At 42.6% G+C, this 2,500-nt stretch overlaps 1 protein-coding gene across 5 annotated transcripts in view; it reads right to left on the reverse strand.

Annotated features, from left to right (window-relative positions):
• Positions 1-2,500, reverse strand: part of LOC125047300 (transmembrane protein 245-like) — a 31,340-nt gene that overhangs the window by 17,793 nt on the left and 11,047 nt on the right. For all 5 annotated transcript variants that reach the window (XM_047645558.1, XM_047645563.1, XM_047645579.1 and 2 more), the window contains 2 exons: positions 1,512-1,664; positions 51-150 (listed from right to left, as the gene is read on the reverse strand). In XM_047645558.1, the coding sequence (XP_047501514.1) occupies positions 51-150; positions 1,512-1,664 (253 nt within the window). The remainder of the gene's footprint in view (positions 1-50; positions 151-1,511; positions 1,665-2,500) is intronic.

Consider the following 2,500-nt stretch of genomic DNA (forward strand, 5'->3'; position numbering starts at 1 on the left):
CACAGAAAATATGTATCTGTAAAACAAAAATGCAGCAATAGTGAACTTACCAACTTTCTTAATGATATAGTAGATCATGGCTAAAGGCAACAGAGGCAGCAAGTAGTTATGCTGCCAAAGCTCCACCAAGATACATGCTACTAACACACCCTGTTCAATGAGAGGATAACTGTAGAGTTGACAATTCTCCTATGTCTACAGATGAAAAGTAAATCATATCTCCTCTTACAATAATGTGTATTTTCATTTTTTACAATGGAGGTAAGGGAGGGAAGAAGAGAGGAAGGGAGGAGAGGGAGAGGAGATAGAGGAAGAGGAGGGGGAAGAGGAGAGGAGGGGGAGGGAGGGAGGGAGAGAGAGTTGGGAGGATGAGGAAGAGGATGAGGATGAGGAGGAAGAGGGGGAGAGAGAGAGAGAGAGAGAGAGAGAGAGAGAGAGAGAGAGAGAGAGAGAGAGAGAGAGAGAGAGAGAGAGAGAGAGAGAGAGAGAGAGAGAGAGAGAGAGAGAGAGAGAGATTGAGAGAGAGAGAGATTGAGAGAGAGAGAGATTGAGAGAGAGAGAGATTGAGAGAGAAAGAGAAAGAGAGAGAGAGAGAGAGAGAGAGAGAGAGAGAGAGAGAGAGAGAGAGAGAGAGAGAGAGAGAGAGAGAGAGAGAGAGAGAGAGAGAGAGAGAGAGAGAGAGAGAGAGAGAGAGAGAGATGAGAGAGAGAGAGATTGAGAGAGAGAGAGATTGAGAGAGAGAGAGATTGAGAGAGAGAGAGATTGAGAGAGAGAGAGATTGAGAGAGAAAGAGAAAGAGAAAGAGAAAGAGAGAGAAGGAGAGAGAAAGAGAGAGAGAAAGAGAGAGAGGAAGAGGAAGAGAGAGAGAAAGAGAGAGAGGAAGAGGAAGAGAGAGAGAGAGAGAGAGAGAGAGAGAGAGAGAGAGAGAGAGAGAGAGAGAGAGAGAGAGAGAGAGAGAGAGAGAGAGAGAGAGAGAGAGAGAGAGAGAGAGAAAGAGAGAAAGAGAGAAAGAGAGAAAGAGAGAAAGAGAGAAAGAGAGAAAGAGAGAAAGAGAGAAAGAGAGAAAGAGAAGGAAGGAAGGGCAGGAAGAAGAGAGAAATGGAGCCAGGAAGAGAGGGAAGGAGAATGGGAGGGGGGAGGGAGGGAAGGAGGGAGTTAGGGAGAGAAAGAGGGAGTTAGGGAAGGAAGGAGTGAGTTAGAGAGGGAGGGGAGAGGGAGGGAGGAAAGGAAGGAGGGAGGGAGGGAGGAAATAAGGAAGGGAGAGAGGAAGAAATAGAGAGAGGGAGGAAGATAGTGGTGAAGAAAGGGAGTGAGGGAGGAAGACAGGGTGGAATAAATGGAGAAAGGAAGGTGGAGGGAGAGATAGAGAGTGGGAAGCAGTTGGAGGGAAGAAGAAATGAGGGGATAATGATAGATGGGCAGGTACAATCAAAAACAAAAGTAGTAAAGACAGAAATTATGTCCACAAGGGACATGAACAAATGAAGAAATTCATTATATATCACACTCACCTTCAGATACATGTTGCTCCCATTATCTTCTTCACCTGAGCGTTCATCTGGACTTACCAGCCCATGGGTAGGTAGTGCACGTGATGGCACATTCCCACTAAGCAGGTGCCGTGGGCGTGGTGTTTCCATCAGGGGTGTCTGGTATGGATCATCCTGAAATGCCATGATATTTGAGGTTTTGAAGGGTAAGGAATTCATAAGCACATTTCACATACAACCACACTCTTGAGTGTCTTAAAAAATTGTGCTTTGGTTCTTTTATGTACATGACAAATCAAAAGGACAAAAGAAAAACAATCAAATATCAAAATAAGCAAATGTGTGGCACCAAGAACTTGATAGCTGAAAGGACAAAGCCTAGTACTTATGACTAAGTTAGAATTATGCATGCACTATTACTTAGACTAAGATTATCTGAGGTTCAAGAATTATTGGGATTCCATCTACAGTTATATTTTAGATAGAGAGGAAAATTGTAAAGTGATAAAAGTAAGTTAATCTCCAGCATAGTAAAGCATAATCATAAGAGTATGAATATTGCAGTTTCTTCTTTCTCAGCAATGGGAGGGGGGGGGGGGGAGAGAGAGAGAGAGAGAGAGAGAGAGAGAGAGAGAGAGAGAGAGAGAGAGAGAGAGAGAGAGAGAGAGAGAGAGAGAGAGAGAGAGAGAGAGAGAGAGAGAGAAAACATGCATGAAAAGGCAGCTACACAATCTATACCTGAATTTATATAATAACGACAAAGATAAAAATACAAATTTGAATGCCGTCAATCTGTTACAACAAAAAAAGGTGTGAAATAAAAAGTATAAGACATAACACCACAAACTAACTAATAAATCACCTTGAAAACATAATAACAAAATCAGTATAACACCAATAAGCAACAGATCAACAGAAAATACAAGATGACATAGGAAAAAGAGGAAAGTAGATGAGTTACTGTCAGTGTAAAGATAGACTTTGACAGATAGTGATAATTGGCTGAATGC

This window comes from Penaeus chinensis, chromosome 4 (genome assembly GCF_019202785.1).
Source record: "Penaeus chinensis breed Huanghai No. 1 chromosome 4, ASM1920278v2, whole genome shotgun sequence".
Lineage (NCBI taxonomy): Eukaryota > Metazoa > Arthropoda > Malacostraca > Decapoda > Penaeidae > Penaeus > Penaeus chinensis.